The sequence below is a fragment of the Hyla sarda genome, chromosome 5 (assembly GCF_029499605.1).
Source record: "Hyla sarda isolate aHylSar1 chromosome 5, aHylSar1.hap1, whole genome shotgun sequence".
Classification (NCBI taxonomy): Eukaryota; Metazoa; Chordata; class Amphibia; order Anura; family Hylidae; genus Hyla; species Hyla sarda.
Window position 1 is genome coordinate 32075790 of NC_079193.1, and position 18835 is coordinate 32094624.

The 18835-nt window shown below is 42.2% G+C and overlaps 1 protein-coding gene and 1 long non-coding RNA gene across 4 annotated transcripts in view; both read right to left on the reverse strand.

Annotated features, from left to right (window-relative positions):
• Positions 1–576: 576 nt before the first annotated feature.
• LOC130272509 (uncharacterized) lies at positions 577–6397 on the reverse strand. 2 transcript variants are annotated; one of them, XR_008843581.1, is made up of 4 exons: positions 6265–6397; positions 3777–4095; positions 1549–1683; positions 577–798 (listed from the first exon to the last, which is right to left on the reverse strand). It is a non-coding gene; the product is annotated as an uncharacterized LOC130272509 (long non-coding RNA). The 2 variants fall into 2 exon arrangements; XR_008843582.1 differs by lacking the exon at positions 1549–1683 and having other exon boundaries at positions 641–798.
• Positions 6398–9370: 2973 nt separating this feature from the next.
• Positions 9371–18835, reverse strand: part of RSU1 (Ras suppressor protein 1) — a 133127-nt gene continuing 123662 nt past the window's right edge. For both annotated transcript variants that reach the window (XM_056519173.1, XM_056519172.1), the window contains exon 9: positions 9371–10403. In XM_056519173.1, the coding sequence (XP_056375148.1) occupies positions 10301–10403 (103 nt within the window). In that variant the 3' untranslated portion in view covers positions 9371–10300. The remainder of the gene's footprint in view (positions 10404–18835) is intronic.

Below are 18835 nucleotides of genomic sequence, written 5' to 3' on the forward strand. Positions count from 1 at the left end.
AAGTGTGTGATATAGAGATATATGGGAGCAGGATACCATCCTCCTTCTTGTGTTTTTATGCAGTGTGTGGGAGACATCAAAACAGCAAATCTTTACCAACTAACTCAAGGGCATCTGAGATGAAGGAAACTAGTGATCGATGCCATATACAAGCTACATAATAGTGCTGCCCCTCATGTACACACACTGGACAACTTACCTGAAAAGTTACCTGAAACTACAGGTATTCCTCAAGATTCCCTGCGTCGGTAGAATAGATTTATTATGTGATGAATTTGCTGTTTTTTTCATGGACTTTTTATATTGATATAAATTGATGAAACTGACATTAAAGCAACACATGAAGAAAACAACACAATACTTAAGCGCAGCTCAGCCCAAGTTGTCCCCCCCCCCCCCCCCCCCTCCTTAAATGCCATTGAATGAACTTCTCCTGTAATATCTGGAGGAGCTGCCAATTTATTGTATTATAGGTCCCGGAGCCGGGAAAGGTTAATTGCTTAACTGGAAGGTTGTATCCAGCGAGGGGCGAGGATGTATCGGATGTGATTGATCTGTGGATCTATAGAGGGGATTGTTCAATGACACTTCTGCCGTCCTTAATAGGTAATTCTATCTGCGACGCGCGCGGCATAAATCACTCATACACAATACTATTGTGCCGCTGCTTTCTTCATTTAACGTCTTTATTGCAGAACTTAAGACATGTAATCCATACCATGACGTAATACCGTATAAAGCGCCATATAAACAACCGGGCTTCTGTGTATAAACACAATCTTCATATCCGACCAGAATCTATTTAAGGGATTGATTCATTGTTACTGTGTGTATGCGCTTTATATATGGGATAGAATGTGCTAGAAAGTAATGGATGAATGCAAACATGTGCAAATTCAAGAAAGCAAGACAAAGAGCATGAAGGGGATAATACAAAGTTAAAGGGGTACTCCGCCTCTAGACATCTTATCCCCTATCTAAAGGATATGGGATAAGATATCTGATGTTTACAACGCGGGGATGCAGCACCCAGCATTCCAAACAGTATGTTTAGAATGCTTCATTCCTGTGGCGGGGGTGGTGACGTCATGTCCCCCCCCCCCTCCCACACCCGTCACGTCAAACCACGCCCCCTTGTGACATCACTCCACACCCCATCGTGGCATAATACCCCACCCTCTATATTTATGTCTATGGGAGGGGGCATGACGGCAGTGCAGTTACGCCCCCTCCCATAGACATGATTGGAGGGGACGTGACTATGATTGGCCACCCAAAACTTGTACAATGATCTAATAGCTTCTCAGCATTATTTCATTAACTAATTTGTTAGGTTGTTATTTAGTGGGTCCCTAAAGTAACACTGGTGTAATGCCGGGTGGTAACCACCAACACTGCAACACTAACCCTACAGGGGAAATGATCCAGTGGCCAGGCAGCCCCACTGCTGCTCGACCAAGCCCCCGGCTCTGGGCCCCACTAACCCAAAGACAAGGTACCACAGCAATAATGACCACCGCAGCCCACCACACCAGTGTGAACACCTACCATGTGCTCCTTGTCAGAGGGCTGGGAGAATGCTTGGTGTTGTAGCGGTGGTGGTCACCTCTCGGCATTACGCCAGTATTATGTTATGGACCCACTCTCGTCAGGTGGCCTTGAGGTGGCGAGTGGGCTTGCACGCTTCAATTAAAAGAGACAAGAACAACCTGTTAGTTTTTGAAATTATACTGAGAAGTAATGAGATCATTGTACAAGTTATGGATGTGCGGCCATGTTCTGTTTCCTAATAGACAAGTCGGGGACAGGAGCCTACAATCGTATGTAGCCAGAGCCATTGCTATTGGGTTGTCCCCGCATTATGGGGCTTCACCACATGTGCTCTCTGCTGCCACCTCTGTCCATGTCAGGAACTGTTTAGAGCGGGAGAGGTTTGCTATGGGGATTTTCTCCTGCTCTGGACAGTTCCTGACCCGGACAGAAGTGTCAGCCATACCATAGGGAAAAGTGGAGCCAGCACTGAGTAAAAACATTCTGTTTATGGAGTCATCTTTAAAAATCCAGAGAAAGGCAGGGAAAATGAGCACAAGGACAAAAGTGCATCAGTGCATAGTGGTATGAAAACGCCTCTAAAAGCCGACGCGTTTCAGGTCAATTGACCTGTAGTCATGGCATGCATGTTGACTCTTTGACATACTCTTTTATACTGAATGAGCCCTGTGTTCACCTCCCATAAGGGGAGGGGAACCGGAACCAGCTCATTGCCAGACAACTAACTTTATTGTCCTGAGTGCGATAAAAACAAACAAAGCAAAAAAAGGTGCATACAATATCAAATGAAACAAAAAAGGAAAAATACGGGTACAAAATTTATATACACAAAAACCAAAATGGAAAAGTTCGTAATGAAGAATAAAATCCGTTCTGTTATTCAGACCAAAAGTATAAATACTGGGGGCAGATTTATCAAAACCTGTGCAGAGGAAGAGTGGTGCAGTTGCCCATAGCAACCAATCAGATTGCTTCTTTCATTTTCCACAGGCCTCTAAAGAGGCCTGTGGAAAATGAAAGAAGCAATCTGATTGGTTGCTATGGGCAACTGCACCACTCTTCCTCTGCACAGGTTTTGATAAATCTGCCCCACTATTGAATAAGTAAATCCACATAGCTTCTCTGTTGTGTAAGTGACGCATGTTGTCACCTCCTCTTTTACTAGGAATAAGGTTTTTTTATTGCAGAAAATTTCAGTTTTGTGACATCACCATTATGAACAGAGAAGAAATGTTTTGATACATTAGACATACCGTTAGTGATGGGACCTGCTGATTGCCGAATATGTTTCTGTATTTGCTTTTTTAATGAGCGTTTAGTACTACCAATACAAGTAAGTGAACATTCTGTACAGATTTTATATACTACTAGTTTAGAATTGTAATTGATAAAGTTACAAATCTTGTTTTTTGTTGTCAAATGTGCTTTCAATAACGGTACATCTCTCTGCATATTTGCATGTCACACATCGAGTTTCTGAGCATTTAAAGGGGTACTCTGGCCCTAAGACGTCTTATCCCCTATCCTAAGGATAGGGGATAAGATGTATGACCGCGGGGGTCCCGCCGCTGGGGACCCCCGCAATCTTGCATTCGGCACCCACCTCTTTGAGCTGCACGCCGCGCTGCCAGCTCAGAAACTGCCAGGTGCCGACCACAGAGGCGGAGTATTGTGACATCATGACTCCGCCCATGTGTGACATTACGCCCCCGCTATGCAAGTCTATGGGAGGGGGCGTGACGGCAGTCACGCCCCCTCCCATAGACTTGCATAGCGGGGCGTGACGTTACATGGGGGCGGAGGCGTGACGTCACCCGGGGCGGAGTTGTGACGTCATGATACTCCGGCCCTGTGGTCGGCACCCGGCAGTTTGTGAGCTGGCAGCGCGGCGTGCCGAATGCAAGATTGAGGGGGTTCCCCAGCGGCGTGACTCCCGTGGTCAGACATCTTATCCCCTATCCTTTGGATGGGGGATAAGATGTCTTAGGGTCGGAGTACCCCTTTAAAAAATCCCTTCATTATTAACCAGGTATCACTTGTATTTTGATCGTCAGCTGTGCTGGGAGCTAAAAAACTGGACAATGTTGGAGCTCTACCAGTAGAGAATCTGACACCTTTTTGTAAAATACAGCTAAGGCTGGGGTCAGAGTGTAGTATGGGAAGATGTTTTTAATCTTATTAAATTTGGGGCTATAGGTAGTAACAAATGTAATGCTATAACTAACCTGATTTTGATCCTAATTTCTCAATAACGATGATCTGTTCAGGGGATCCACCCGTTTGTCGGTCTGGTCTAAAGTCTAATTCGGGTAACCACGTTGTTTCAGACGGGTGCACACGGAATTAGCCTCCTCCTGATACACTAGCTCAGCACAGCTGTTCCGTTTAACACGGAGAAGTTCTCCAACTGGAATACACTCAATGGTGTGTTTAGAGTGACAGGAGTCGGCCCTAAGGATAGTGTTGCCCGCTATGGATTTACGGAACGGACGTACTTCAGCAACCAACAACACATCCAAGAACGGAGCGCAGGATTTGGACCAACTGTGAGTGAAGAAAGAAGAAATATTTAAATACTGCATAAAGGTGTTGACCAGGGATTCACCCCCTTCAATGTCATCAACCTATTTGCCAAACCATGCGACAATGGGGGGGATTTATCAAAGGATTTAGACTAAAATTGTCACACAGAAAGTCGCAGTCTAAATACGTGTGACTTTTTCGCGACTTTTGCTTTAGAGGATTTTTAGAACATGATGCAATCTAGTCTATTTTAGACAGAAAAATGCATTGGTGCTAAATTTATCAATAGCGACTTTTCAGCGAAAAGTTGCATTGGCCGAAAGTGGAGCAGGTTTAAATACAGTCTAAACCATAGATCCCGAAGTCTGTGTGCAGAATTTATCATGAGCCGTGCGACTTTTTCAAAATTAAGCGCACAATAGACCGGCCTTAAATGGGCACTGTCAGATACAAAAACTTTTGATATGTTGTAACGCATGTATAACAAAAAGGTTTTGCAATTGCTTTCATTAGAACATTTTCAGTATTTCATACTGATAAATCCAGTCAAACAACTGCCCCCCTGCCTGCCTGGACACATACTAGTCCTGCTGTGTCCATGCATCATCACCTATGTCATGGACACACTTCCTTGATTGACAGCTGTGAGTGCAGGGCTCAGAGCTGGAGGAAAAATCCTCCCACTGTCATCTTCTGTCCCGCTACTGTCAGTGAGGACAAGCTGGGAGTTGTAGTTTTGCTAATGCTAGGGGAGATGGGAGCAGACAGCATACTGAAGGAGGGGGCGGAGACCTGCACAGTGAGGCCACGCCCCTTCCCTTTGAGAGGAATTCAGACTAGTGAGCTAAACTAAAAATGTAATAAAAAAATAAATAAAGGAGCTAGACACATTAAAAAAAAATGTTTTTTTTTGATCTGACGGGTACGCTTTAAGCTTTGTAGGCTGATCTATATTGATGCGGGAAATAGACAACTTTAATAAATCCCCCGCCCCCCATGGTCTCTGTACGGATTGTGATCAGAAAAAATATAAAAATTCTCCTACCAAAAAACAAATAAATTGGCAAGTGCAGGGGAAGATTTGGCCCCCATTGACGCTCTGTTTTTTTTGGAAATAAAAAACCCCATTTAACAAAAAATTATTGTGCTGTAAAACATTCGCCGTGACATACAAAATAAATAGTTTTTAATCCAAATCATAATTGGAAAATGTGTTCATGATATCTGTAAGGGCTGTCAGTGCTAAATGGTGAGGAACACATGAGCAGACACATTCAATGTCAGCCATCAATACTGTTCATACCACTGAAAAGAATTAAGAATTTTTAAGAGGGGCTTAGTATCTTTTATGAAACGTGGACATTTACCAACTAGTGGCTGTAGAACGGAATCAAGCCACTCAAAGATCCGGTCAAGGAACCGATTCCCGCAACGATGGGTCGCATCGGCAGCGGGAATCGGGCTTTGTGTATATATGGGGCTGACCGGTTTTTCAGCATACATGTGCTCGCCTTCTTTTTGACTAGAAACACCCTCTTTCAATGACTCGAATAGAGATTTTTTTTAACATTACAGTGGGATCAGTTGTTAACGGCTGATATGTATCGTGATCTGACAATAACTTTTTGCTAAGTTTGATATACAGTGGTCCCTCAGCTTACAATGGCCTCAACTAGAGATGAGCGAATTTACAGTAAATTCGATTCGTCACGAACTTCTCGGCTCGGCAGTTGATGACTTTTCCTGCATAAATTAGTTCAGCTTTCAGGTGCTCCCGTGGGCTGGAAAAGATGGATACAGTCCTAGGAGACTCTTTCCTAGGACTGTATCCACCTTTTCCAGCCCACCGGAAAGCTGAACTAATTTATGCAGGATAAGTCATCAACTGCCGAGCCGAGAAGTTCGTGACGAATCGAATTTACTGTAAGTTCGCTCATCTCTAGCCTCAACATAAAATAGTTTCAACATACAATGTTTTTTTCTGGACCATTGTAACTTGAAACCAGACTCAACATACAATGTACGGACAGTCCAGATCTGTGAAACGTGTCACAACTGGAGGAACTGACCAATCAGAATGGGCATTTTACTGGGAAATCACCTCTATTACTAAAGCGCATGCACTGACTGGTGTCTGGTAGCGCCCCCTACAGTACAGGGAGGAACTACATGTTCTGTACTACTCTTTACCTGTGCCAGGGTTAGCTGCTCCTTTAGACACCAAGTAAGGGGCGGCTCCATTTGGGACACTGGGGGAGATTTATCAAAACCTGTCCAGAGGAAAAGTTGCCCAGTTGCCCATAGCAACCAATCAGATCGCTTCTTTCATTTTTCAGAGGCCTTTTCAAAAATGAAAGTAGCGATCTGATTGGTTGCTATGGGCAACTAAGCAACTTTTCCTCTGGACAGGTTTTGATAAATCTTCCCCACTGTGTGTACTGGAGGAAACCATTGTCTCCCAACCAGGGTTCCTCCAGCTGTTGCAAAACTACAATTCCCATCATGCCCGGACAGCCAACGGCTGTCCGGGCATGCTGGGAGTTGTAGTTTTGCAACAGCTGGAGGAACCCTGGTCGGGAAACACTGACATAGACAGTAATTTACAGCTCCCAGCAGATCTTTCTTACTTTTATATGGAAGGATTTGCTTTATCTATATTAGTTATCTACTTATTTTTCTTTAATCCTCACTTTTTCCTATTTTTGGATGACATTTTGGTGGCTTCAGAACCAATTAGCAGGTTTCCATAGAGTTATGGTCTCAACATACAATGGTTTCAACATACAATGGTCGTCCCAATTAATATTGTAACTTGAGGGAGCACTGTATAGACCTGTATTCATACACACAACCCACCCGCCTTTGTCAGCGGATGGGATTGTGAGATTAGAATTGTTCCGAAGGTTAAATAGAGCTTTTATTTCTTGCTTGGAAAGGTTATCTTTAATATCAGATGCTTAGGTCCATAATTAAAGGGGTTATCCAGGAGATAACTTATGTATATATATATATATATATATATACTGGCTCCAGAAAGTTAAACAAATTTGTAAATTACTTTTATAAAAAAATCTTAAAGGAGATATCCAGTGCTGAAAAACGTATCCCCTATCATAAGGATAGGGGATAAGTTTCAGATTGCGGTGGGTCCGACCGCTGGGGCCCCCCGCGATCTCCTGTACGGGGCCCCGGGAGCCCGCAGGAAGGGGGCGTGTTGACCACCGTACGAAGCGATGGCTGACACGCCCCCTCAATACAACTCTATGGCAGAGCCGAAGCGCTGCCATCGGCAATCTCCGGCTCTGCCATAGAGATGTATTGAGGGGGCGTGTCGGCCGTCGCTTCGTGCGGTGGTCGACACCCGCTATCTGGCCAGCAAGCCGGGGCCCCGTACAGAGAGATCGCAGGGGTCCAAGTGGTCGGACCCCCCCACGTTCTGAAACTTATCCCCTATCCTTAGGATAGGGGATACGTTTTTCATCACTGTACTACCCCTTTAATCCTTCCAGTACTTATGAGCTGCTGAAGTTGAGTTGTTCTTTTCTGTCTAAGTGCTCTCTGATGGCACCTGTCTCGGGAACTGTCCAGAGTAGAAGCAAATCCCCATAGCAAACCTCTTCTACTCTGTGCAGTTCCCGAGACAAGCAGAGATGTCAGCAGAGAGCACTGTTGCCAGACAGAAAAGAACAACTCAACTTCAGCAGCTGATCATTAGTGGAAGGATTAAGATTTTTTAATAGAAGTCATTTACAAATATTTTTAACTTTCTGGAGCCAGTGGATATAAAAAAAATTAAAAACAATAAAATAAAAAGGTTTTTCCTAAAATACCCCTTTAAATCTTGAAACCGGTCCAAGATAGGTGGCCAAGTGTGAACAGGGTAGAAGTCCGGATTTTTTTCTGAAAAAGTGCTAAAACTTGCTGATTACATCAGATGTGCTGGATGCACTTTTGTCCTTGTGCTCATTTTTCCTGCCTTTCTAAGGATTTTTAAAAATGACTTAATAAACGGAATGTTTTTAATCAGTGCTGGCTCCACTTTTCCCTATGGTATATGCTAATTTAAAAATCTGTTTAACTTTCTGGCACTAGTTGATTTGATTTTTTTTTTTCCTCCAGAGTACCCCTTTAAGCTTTATTTATATGAACTGGAATACATCTTTGGGGGGGGGGTGCAGAAGTCTCACGAAGACAGACCCTTTCCATACGTCCTATTAGGGCCCATGAATAGAGGGAATCTGCTTATACACAGGGGGAGGAGACCAATAAATACGCCAACAGGTAATTAAGTAAAACTGTTTGTACAGCCGGTTTAATAACTTACGCTCCCCCTGGGGGACTGCGCGGCGTTAACACTATGGCGGTATAATGACTCCGCTGCAATGATCTCCTCATATTTGTGCGCATAGGCAGATATTGTTCCCGGTAATTGTAAATGTACGTGAAAGCCATCACCTAGATGAGAGTCATGGCCTAAGAAGTGATGTAAGAGCTGGATTCTGCAAGAAAATCATGGCGGCTCTCCTCCAGAAATGGCGCCACACCTCTTTATTGGTTGTTTCTGGCATTGCAGCTCAGCTCTACTGAAGCAAAAAGAGTTACACAGCAATAACACAATATGGCCGATTTACTATTACTGTCTAATACAGTGTTTCCCAAATGAAATGCCTCCAGCTGTTGCAAAACTACAACTCACAGCATGCCCGGACAGCCGTTGGCTGTCCGGGCATGCTGGGAGTTGTAGTTTTGCAATAGCTGGAGGCACACTGGTTGGGTGTAAGAAGCTTATTGATTGTTATAGGAAGCGACTGATTTCAGTTATTTTTTTCCCAAAGGGTCTGCAACCAAATATTAAGTTAAGGGTGCCAATAATTTTGTCCAGCCCATTTTTGGAGTTTGGTGACATTATGTCCAATTTGCTTTTTTTCCTCCCTTTTTTGGTTTAGTTCCAATACACACAAAGGGAATAAACATGTGTATAGCAAAACATGTGTTACTGCAATCCTTTTCTGTGAGAAATTCTTCATTTTCTTGAAAAATTTCAGGGGTGCCAACATTTACGGCCATGACTGTATATATATATATATATATATATATATATATATATATATATTTACACACACATAATATATATCTATATCTCTATATCTCTCTCTCTCTCTCTCTATATTATATATATATATATATATATATATATATATATATATATTTAAACTTGAGCACCACCACAAGGTTAACAGACATGAATTGGTTAAAAAAAAAAAAAAAGGAAAAATATAAAAAATAAAACTTTGGCGGCATGTGAAGTTTTTATTATTCAACTGAAACGATGTAGTCAGGTGGCATTACATACTGAATACATAGATACATTGGGCAGAGGACAATATATATATATAAAAAAAAAACAAGCAGATGCTCTTGGGAACCAATCAGACAGCTCCAAGTATTTTTCTTGGGCAATGTTTCCAAACCAGGGTCCCTCCAGATGTTGCAAAACTACAACTCCCAGCATGCCCGTTGGGAGTTGTAGTTTTGCAACAGCTGGAGGCACCCATGTTGGAAAACACTTTTCTAAGGGTTTGGAAAAGTTGAACCAAAATTTTTGCAAAATTTGCCTTGTGGTTTTACAGGAAAATGAACAAAATAGATAGAAGATGTACAGTCTGCAAAGTCTCAAACAGGACCCTCCCCGTCCATGTACCATATATAACACTGGGGTATTCTTGTGTTGGTAGAGGGGTCTCTGGGCACCATGAGGAACCAGGGAATGGGCGCAACTGCTACTTTCGCACCCCCTATGGCTACGACCCTGACCACAGGCCCTTAGAAGCTATAAAATAATATATATATATAGAAAATATATAATAACGGTAATAGACATAATTAGAAGAGAAAAATGTGCAGATTACACCCCGTCCATGACTAATAGAACGGTATGACGGGTTATCTTACAGGAATTGGATGAGTAGCGCCATAATGTAAAGGCGATGGTGAGCAGCAAGGGTTAATGGCGGTGAATGCATATACAGTATATAGGAGTAACAGATATAAATGCATAGCTAATAACGTCTTCTCCAGGAGAATATCGATAAGGCAAACAAGGTCGGCAGTTCGGTGGCCTCCAAGTCTTCGTGTTTTTTCTCCTCGATGTGATATTCCAGGAAATAAATAGAAGTGATCGGCCTCATGCAAAACTGTTTGTGAATGCCGAGCGCCTAGCGATGCGCTATTTATTCTTCGCTGCCAGGGGCTTGCGGCTGATCTTCTTAGACTTGTCATTGTTCTTCTTTGGGGGCTCCGGGTTCGCTTGCATGTGTCTCCCGTAAAGGCTGAGAATGGAAAATAAAAAGAGATAATGTGAGATAATGTATGTAGTTTAAAAAGGCAGCATTAAAAAAACACTGTAAAGTATAGAAAACATAATGTACTCATCTACATAAACAAGGAGTATACACTAAAGTATAACATGAGAGAGAGAGAGAGAGAGAGAGAAAGAGAGAAAGAGAGAGAGAGAGAGAAATACAGAGAGAGAGAGAGAGAGAGGGAGAGAGAGAGAGAGAGGGAGGGAGAGAGAGAAAAGGAGAGAGAGATAGAGAGAGAAAGAAATAAATAGAGAGAGAGAAATAGAGAGATAGAAACAGAGAGAGAGAAAGTGAGAGCGAAACAGACAGCGAAACAGAGAGAGAGAGAAAGAGAGAGAGAGAGAGAAAGAGAGAGAAAGAGAAACAGAAAGAAATAGAGAGAGACAGAGAGAGAGAGAGAGAGAGAGAGAGAGATAAAGTGAGAGCGAAACAGAGAGAAAAAGAAAGAAAGGGGAGAGAAAGAGAGAAACAGAGAGAGAGAGAAATAGAGAGAGAAACAGAGAGAGAGAAAAAGAGAAAGAGAGAAAAAAGAGAGAGAGAGAAAGAGAGAAATAAATAGAGAGAAAAAGAAAGAGAGAAAGAGAGAAATAGAGAGAGAAATAGAGAGAGAGAGAGAGAAACAGAAAGAAAGAGAGAAAAAGAGAGAGAAAGATAGAGAGAGAGACAGAGCGAGAGAGAGAGAGAGAGAGACAGAGCGAGAGAGAGAGAGAGAAAGTGAGAGCGAAACAGAGGGAGAGAGAGAAAGAAAGAGGAGAGAGAAAGAGAGAAACAGAGAGAGAAATAGAGACAGAAACAGAGAGAGAAATAGAGAGAGAAAAAGAGAAAGAGAGAAAAAAAGAGAGAAAGAGAGAAATAAATAGAGAGAAAGAGAGAGAAAAAGAGAGAGAGAGAAAGAGAAATAAAGAGAGAGAGAAATAAATAGATAGAGAGAGAAATAGAGATAGAGAGAAATAGAGAGAGAGAGAGAAAGAGAGATAGAGAGAAAGTGAGAGTGAAACAGAGAGAGAAAGAGGAGAGAAAGGGAGAAATAGAGAGAGAAATAGAGAGAAAGAGAGAGAGAAATAGAGAGAAAGAGAGAGATAGATAGAGGAGAGTGAGAGAAAGGAAAAGAGAGAGAGATAGAGTGAACAAAAGAAGGAAGGAATAAATAAAAAGTGAGAACAAAGTTATAGAAAGAAAAATGGACAGAAAGAAAGAAATAAAGAAAGAAAGGTAGAGAGAGAGAAAGAGAGACATTGCCCTAAATGAGACCATTGCCTTAAACAATACAATTCCTGTGATCTGTGGCCACCACTAGGGGGAGTTCACCGATTCCTGTTGTACACTGATCTTAATTGGTGGATGCAGGTTTCCAGAATTTTATGACTTAAATTGAATGTATCACATAGTTTTTTTTTCTACTGGTGAAAGTAAGATTCTTTTTTCTAATATGTTTTTTATTTTCTGACTGTAATTTTTGTTTTTATGCTTTAAAGCAGGACCCGTGGACATAGGCAACAATAGACTGGAGGGGATCCTACTGACATCTATGGGAGAGTTTTCTGGACAGCCTTGGTGACCTGCGCAGAGATTATTGTGCAAGGAGGGGGAAGGGGGCTTGGGTTGCCCATATCATGTACACTCCCCATCACTAGTCTTACACTTGTTTTATTCCAGCACAGCTGCATCTATATATTTCTTACAGTAACTTGGTCATGTGATCACCAGTCTGACTCTACAAACCTTCCAGTGTCAGAGCAAGATGTCAGATTTGGGTTCTGATTTCCTATGAATTACAGGATGACATCATCACCTATCAGATCCCTCCTATTATGTCTCAGACTCCTCCCCCTCCAACTCCATATGCTGCTGCTATCTATATGGGATCAGGATATATAGTAGTTATACCCCTCATCGCCAGCTCTATCTGTATACTGCTTCTGCTATCTCTATGGGATCAGGATATATAGTAGTTATACCCCTCACCTCCAGCTTTATCTGTATACTGCTGCTACTATCTCTATAGGATCAGTATATATAGTAGTTATACCCCTCACCTCCAGCTTTATCTGTATACTGCTGCTACTATCTCTATAGGATCAGTATATATAGTAGTTATACACCCCTCTCAGAGTGTTTCTTTAACTCTATGTCCAAGGTATTTAAAGCTCAAATATAAGAAAAGCTGAACCCATACAAGACACTGTGAGAATAGATGGAGATTTCCCATGAAGTCATCCACTTCTGTCACATGTAAAAAATTATAAGTAAAAAAAATTATATTGGAGTTCTTTTTATTGGTGAGTTTCTGAGTTAAGGGGGACAATGTGCTTTAAGAGACATATGAATCATATGTTCCTATTAAAACAGTCACCACCTCCAGCAACACGGCCACTACTACCTCCCCCATCATCCTCCTAGGTGTAACATTTACTATACTACATATACTGAGCACTTCTCCTACCAGCAGGCGCAGGATCTTCTATTGTATTACAGACACACTGGCACATGGTGAAGACACTGAACGGTGCTGCCAGCAGAAAGTTTTGCCGGCGGACCCCCAGGGCTCAGTAACGCTGTCAGAATCCTCCCCGGCTCTTCCCGCATGATTGATTGTCCAGACATGGCCACCGCCACATCAATGCCACATTAATAAATACTACTGATTACACGGTGACAAACTATCCTACAATTAGAATAGCAGGCACTGGGGGCAAACACTGTGACAAAAGGTAATTGATGGAAACATCCGTCACTGGTGACTGCCCGAAACATCTACATTCTCTCTAATTCTACAAAAGAAAACTTCAAGGAAAACATTTTTTTTTTTTTTTTTTTTTAATCAGCTAAAGATTTTTTTGTTACAAGCTGAATTTTCTATCCGTTCATGCCCATAGAGGGCAGTATTATAGTGGTGGTCATAATGGATGGTTCTTTTTGCACTGGAAGGGTCTCCACATAGGAGGGACCCTATGGGATCAGGATATATATTTAGTAGTTATAAACATCCCCTAGCTCTATCTGTATACTGCTGCTGCTATCTCTATAGGATCATGATATATAATAGTTATAAATCTTCTCTCCAGCTCTATCTGTATACTGCTGCTGCTCTCTATGGGATCAGGATATATGGTAGTTAAATAACTCCCCTCCAGCTCTATCTGTATACTGCTGCTGCTCTCTATGGGATCAGGATATATGGTAGCTATATAACTCCCCTCCAGCTCTATCTGTATACTGCTGCTGTTATCTTTATGGGATCCAGTTTTATCTGTATTGTGCTGCTGCCATTTCTATGGGATCAGGATATATAGTAGGTATAACCCTCCCCTCTAGCTCTATCTGTATACTGCTGCTGCAATCTCTATGGGATCAGGATATAGCAGCAGCAGATACAGCGATGGGCACTCCCTTCACGGCTAGCAGCTAGGCATGTGTAACCAACTAGGGTATACACGAGAAATGTCCCGATATAGCGGTGCACCGTAAAGCCTCTGTTCAGGTGCTAACACCCCCAAAAAAGAGCTTCACTAGCATAGGTACAAATGCAGCACAAGAAGACGTACAGGGGAGCACTCAAATAGTCCACTCACCGTTACGGTGCCAGGATCATCTTTATTCAGGTGCAGTTAAAACATCAGCTGGATGCCAGGTTCCCGTAGCAGGGTAAGCAGCTTTCACGCAGATATATAGTAGCTATACACCTCCCCTACAGCTCTATCTGTATACTGCATCCGCTACCTCTAAGGGATCGGGATATATAGTAGATCTAGAACTCCCCTTCAGCTTTATCTGTATACTGCTACTGCTATCTCTATAAGATCAGGATATATTGTAGTTATACCCCTCATTTCAGGCTCTATCTGTATACTGCTGCTATCTTTATGGAATCAGGATATATAGTAGTTATACCCCTCACCTCAAGCTCTATCTGTATACTGCTGCTGCTATCTCTATGGGGGAGATTTATCAAAACCTGTGCAGAGGAAGAGGGGTGCAGTTGCCCATAGCAACCAATCAGATCGCTTCTTTCATTTTCCACAGGCCTCTAAAGAGGCCTGTGGAAAATGAAAGAAGCAATCTGATTGGTTGCTATGGGCAACTGCACCACTCTTCCTCTGCACAGGTTTTGATAAATCTCCCCTTATAAGATCAGGATATGTAGTAGTTATATACCTCCCCTCAAACTCTGTGGGGCAGATTTATCAAACCCTGTGTAGAGGAAGAGTGGAGCAATTGCCCGTAGCAACCAATCAGATTGCTTCTTTCATTTTTCAGATCTGACTGGTTGCTATGGGCAACTGCACCACTCTTCCTCTACACAGGGTTTGATAAATCTCCCCCTATAGGTGGGGTTCACACTGAGGAATTTTTTCCGTCCCGAGATTCCGAGTGCGGCCAGCACGTACATTGGACCACAAGGACATTGCTATCCCCATAGACGGCAATGTATTCCAGGCGGATTTTGCCGGTAGAATGGCGGCGGAATTTCAACCGCAGAACCTAGTCTTAGGGTGCAGAAACAAAAGAAACAGAAGTAGTTTGTAAACCTTTTACTTACCCCTATGGATGTCTCCTAGGATCCATTAACCCTTTGTGGCCGGCAACAGAACAAAAGATTGTAAATTCGACTACACAGCAAACGTTAAAGGGGTACTCCACCGGGAAACCTTTTCTTTTACATCAACTGATGCCAGAAAGTTAAACAGATTTGTAAATTACTTCTATTAAAAAAAATCCCAATCCTTCCAGTACTTATCAGCTGCTGTATAATACATATTAATTTTTTTTCTTTTTGAATTTCCTTTCTGTCTGTCCACAGTGCTCTCTGCTGACACCTCTGTCCATATCAGGAACTGTCCAGAGCAGGATAGGTTTGCTATGGGGGATTTGCTCCTGCTCTGGACAATTCCTAAAACGGACAGAGGTGTCAGCAGAGAGCACTGTGGTCAGACAGAAAGGAAATTCAAAAAGAAAAAAACTTCCTCTTTATTATACAGCAGCTGATAAGTACTGGAAGGATTGGGATTTTTTTTTTAATAGAAGTAATTCACAAATCTGTTTAACTTTCTGGCACCAGTTGATTTAAAAGAAAACGTTTTCCAGTGGAGTGCCCCTTTAAGAAGGTCGACTATAGAAGGAAGAAGAGACTTCAGATCTCATCGGAGCAGAAACTGGGGCAGGTAATTGCTCATCTAATGTTATTTGACAAATCAAAGAAATCAGAGCCCCCGGCGGCACGTACATGCCAGGCAGCGGAGTGGCATCTGACATGAGGAGCTTGTGCTACCAGTCTACCTCCTGGCATCGTCTACAGAACGTCAGGTAACAAGCGCTGCTAGTGCAATATGCCTTTATACATTCACATGCCAGTCATACTCAAACCGCTGCGTACAATGGGTCTCCAAACTGTGGACCACCAGATGTTGCAAAACTACAACTCCCAGCATGCCCGGACAGCCGTTGGCTGTCCGGGCATGCTGGGAGTTGTAGTTTTGCAACATCAGGAGGTTCACTGTTTGTAAACCACAGGTATAAAGAAGACACAGGACATTGTTTTTTTAATGAATTGTATGTTCAGTCTTGAACCTGTCTAATTAAATTAAAATAAAATTTCCTAATAACATTTCCTAATTCAGTTATTCTGATACAGAGCTCAGAACATTAAAGGGGTATTCCAGGCCAAAACTTTTTTTTTTCATATATCAACCGGCTCCGGAAAGTTAAACAGATTTGTAAATTACTTCTATTAAAAAAATCTTAATCCTTCCAATAGTTATTAGCTTCTGAAGTTGAGTTGTTGTTTTCTGTCTAACTGCCCCCTGATGACTCACGTCCCGGGAGCTGTGCATGATGGGAGAATATCCCCATAGGAACTGCACAGCTCCCGGGACGTGACATCATCATTGAGCAGTTAGACAGAAAACTTCAGAAGGTAATAACTATTGGAAGGATTAAGATTTTTTTTAATAGAAGTAATTTACAAATCTGTTTAACTTTCCGGAGCCAGTTGATATATATATATATATATATATATATATATATATATATATATATATATATATATATATATAAATAAAAGGTTTTGCCTGGAATATCCCTTTAAGTTAGACATTGAGTTAGAAGATAGGATCTTGGCTACCTGTCGCCACCACTAGAGGGAGCTCTACAGCACACTGTTAAGACATAGAACTACAGGATAAGGGACAAGTGTCTGATCGATCGCAGGTAATCCAACTGAAGGGACCCCTCCCACCCCCCGCATTCTCCAAAATAGAACCCCTTCTCTCAATGATTTGCTTTAACATAACGCTCCCTAAATAAAATAAAAAATATTGTGATGGTCCTGGAGCTGGACTTCTCTTTAATAGACCCCCTAGGCACTACTTGGGTTGTCACACACTACTCAGGCACCTCTAGTTTAAAACTATGTCTTTTTGATGAAAAACTATCATAGGGGACATATATATAAGGCTATCCTTCATATAAGATAGGGATAGGCATAAGGCTATCCTTCATATAAGATAGGGATAGGCATAAGGCTATCCTTCATATAAGATAGAGATAGGCATAAGGCTATCCTTCATATAAGATAGGAACAGGTATAAGGCTATCCTTCATATAAGATAGGGATAGGCATAAGGCTATCCTTCATATAAGATAGAGATAGGCATAAGGCTATCCTTCATATAAGATAGGGATAGGCATAAGGCTATCCTTCATATAAGATAGGGATAGGTATAAGGCTATCCTTCATATAAGATAGAGATAGGCATAAGGCTATCCTTCATATAAGATAGGGATAGGCATAAGGCTATCCATCATATAAGATAGAGATAGGCATAAGGCTATCCATCATATAAGATAGGGATAGGCATAAGGCTATCCTTCATATAAGATAGGGATAGGCATAAGGCTATGCTTCATATAAGATAGGGATAGGTATAAGGCTATCCTTCATATAAGATAGGGACAGGTATAAGGCTATCCTTCATATAAGATAGGGATAGGCATAAGGCTATCCTTCATATAAGATAGAGATAGGCATAAGGCTATCCTTCATATAAGATAGGGATAGGCATAAGGCTATCCTTCATATAAGATAGGGATAGGTATAAGGCTATCCTTCATATAAGATAGAGATAGTTATAAGGCTATCCTTCATATAAGATAGAGATGGGCATGAGGCTATCCTTCATATAAGATAGGGATAGGCATAAGGCTATCCTTCATATAGGGTCAAGGACTATTCACAGTATACAGAAAGTTGGGCAGACTAGATGGGCCAATTGGTTCTTATCTGCCATTCTATGTTTTAATTTGGTAATAAAAAAAAACAGAAAAGAAATTCAAAAAGAAAAGAACTTCCTCTGTAGTATACAACAGCTGATAAGTACTGGAAGGGATAATATTTTTTTAATAGAAGTAATTTACAAATCTGTTTAACTTTCTGGCACCAGTTGATTTAAAATAAATTGTTTTCCACCGGAGTACCCCTTTAAGAATCGGCATTATTACACTTTTGCCCACGATCCATCACCAGCAGTGTTAAAGGGGTACTCCGCTGCTCAGCGTTTGGAACAAACTGTTCCGTACGCTGGAGCCGGTGACGGGAGATCGTGACGCCATAGCCCCGCCCCCTCAATGCAAGTCTATGGGAGGGGGTGTGATAGCTGCCACGCCCCGTCCGATAGACTTGCCCTGATGGGGCGGGGCTATGGCGTCACGCGCTCACGGCGCCGTTCCAAACGCTGAGCAGCGGAGTACCCCTTTAAGAGCGTGGCATGATAATTAAGGGGTTCCTGCCCATTAGCCTCTATACACGGACAGACACCAGGACACTATGCAGTGTATACAGCTATTCGTCAGCCACAAAGCATCGGAAAAGTAGCGTCCGGGGGGCCTGTAAACCTGCAAAGCGACAGCTGCTTTATTCCATAAGACGCCATCTATGTTCATTGTTCTGCTGATGAGCTTTTTATAGGTTGTGCGCCGGTATACATGTGCGTAGCCGTTCAGCAGGATGAGGATACAGAGAGGAGTTTGCTCTCGGACTTCTTTCGGTGAGATGAGGGCATGGGCTGATGCCTCGGATAAGTGTCTCAGCAGCTATAGTTGTGCCTGCAGGTGGATATCCTGAGATGCAACCAAGCATGCACTTATGTACCATGACTGCCGAGCGGTGACTATTTTGAGATGATTAAGGTCTGCCATCTGGATCCGAAGCTTCAAGACAACTGGAATCTTATAGCGAAGAATAAAAATCATCTTCTATTGTTTGCCATCTTAAAGGGGGACTCCAGTGGGGGAAAAACAAATGTCAAATCAACGGGTGCAAGAAAGTTAAACAGATTTGTAAATGACTTCTATTAAAAAATCTTAATCCTTCCGGTACTTATCAGCTGCTGTTATGATTCACA